Here is a 1,567-nt window from a genome sequence, read left to right as displayed (position 1 = left end):
TATATATATATATATATATATATATATATATATATATTAGGGCTGGTAATGCTTAATTTAATTTTAATAATTAACTTTAGTGAGAAATTAATGATTAATTAATAGTTAATTTCAATTAAAACATAAAAATGTCTGCAGTTGCATTTATTGACAAGTTTATGATTCAGTTAAAAACAAGACATAGCATAGGCGTTTGCTTACTCATATGTTGTTGGATAACTAGTTACGCAAACACAAACATGTTAACAGTATTTGGTTCAAGTGATGAATGCGTCTTGTTAACAATGTAACCAGAAGAGCTAAATAATCGTTCATACGGAACTGAGGTAGCGAGTATGCACAGAACAGTTTCGGCAAAAGATGCCAATTTTGGATATTGATGTTCATTAAGTTTCCACTATTGTAGTGGATCAACTGATTCAGCAACTTTTTTCTTCATTTTATATCACTGTACTTCATCAGAAGTGATTTTGACACCCTCTTCTAAGTCTGAGTCAGGCTCCATCAGCTTAATGCACCTTTCATTAGGTTTGCATATAGTTTTATTGACACTGTCAGTATCATCATGTGCATTAGTCTTCAACCGATTATCATTAACATCAACTGCTATTTGTTGTCCAATAAGTAACCAAGTTTGTTCTTTTGAATCATCTGATAAGCACTTCAAGGTTTTGTATCATGGATCAAGTGCTGTTGCAATCTGTAATATTTCAATACTTTTCATGTCAGCTACACATTTGCTGAAGTCATTAACAGATGCTTCCGTGAATCTGGCTATATAACCTGGATCTTCATCATTTACAGTCATGTACTTTGTCAAAGAAAATAACAGTGGCAATACACAGCTACACGACACATATTTTTCATCGCCAAGCTGGACTGTAGCCTGACAGAATAGTCTAAAATGTTGATGTATTTTGAAATCTTTTCTGATTCAGAATCGGACAGTTTTGGACCTTTATATTGTTTCTCTTTGTCTGACATGTAAATGGTTATTACTTCTCTGGCCTGCAGCAGACTCTGCAGCATTAGAAAAGTACTGTTCCATCTTGCTGTAGCTTACGCAATGGTGAATCACTACAATTCTGCAATTCAGTTGTGTGGATAGGGCTATGTTTAAAATATCCTATGATTTTTCGAAATTTAACAAACAATGTTTCTGTATCTGTGGCTTTAAATCCATGCAATATGCTCAACTGCAGGCTATGAGCAAAACTAGTTTGATTAACAGCTGAAATCAAACTTCGTGCATTGTCTGTTACTAAAACCTGAATCTTCTTTGTTATATCCCAGTCTTTTACAAATTGTTTATATAACTCAGAAACATTGTTAGAATAGTGACGTTCAATAACATGCACACATTCAAGAACAACACTTATTAAATTCCAGTCATCAATAATCCAATGGCCAGTAATTCCACAATAACTTTCATTACCTAGGGATGTCCAAAAATCAGACGTTAGCACAATTGCCTTCAAAGTTTTCACTCCTTCTTTAACACTTTCTCTTTTGCTGTTATAAATATCAGCCAACCTTCTATCAATAGTGCGCCAGCAAGGTAGTTTGT

At 33.6% G+C, this 1,567-nt stretch overlaps 1 protein-coding gene across 1 annotated transcript in view; it reads left to right on the top strand.

Annotated features, from left to right (window-relative positions):
• The window catches only part of LOC106868489 (PDZ and LIM domain protein 7), a 73,640-nt gene extending 72,652 nt beyond the window's left edge, over positions 1-988 (top strand). Inside the window, exon 5 of the mRNA XM_052969419.1 lies at positions 939-988. Coding sequence (XP_052825379.1) covers positions 939-988 — 50 coding nt within the window. The remainder of the gene's footprint in view (positions 1-938) is intronic.
• The last annotated feature ends 579 nt before the right edge of the window (positions 989-1,567 follow it).

Source organism: Octopus bimaculoides, chromosome 7, assembly GCF_001194135.2.
Source record: "Octopus bimaculoides isolate UCB-OBI-ISO-001 chromosome 7, ASM119413v2, whole genome shotgun sequence".
NCBI classification, from domain to species: domain Eukaryota; kingdom Metazoa; phylum Mollusca; class Cephalopoda; order Octopoda; family Octopodidae; genus Octopus; species Octopus bimaculoides.
The sequence above is the reverse complement of the archived record's forward strand: the minus strand, read 5'-3'. Positions and strand labels throughout refer to the sequence as shown.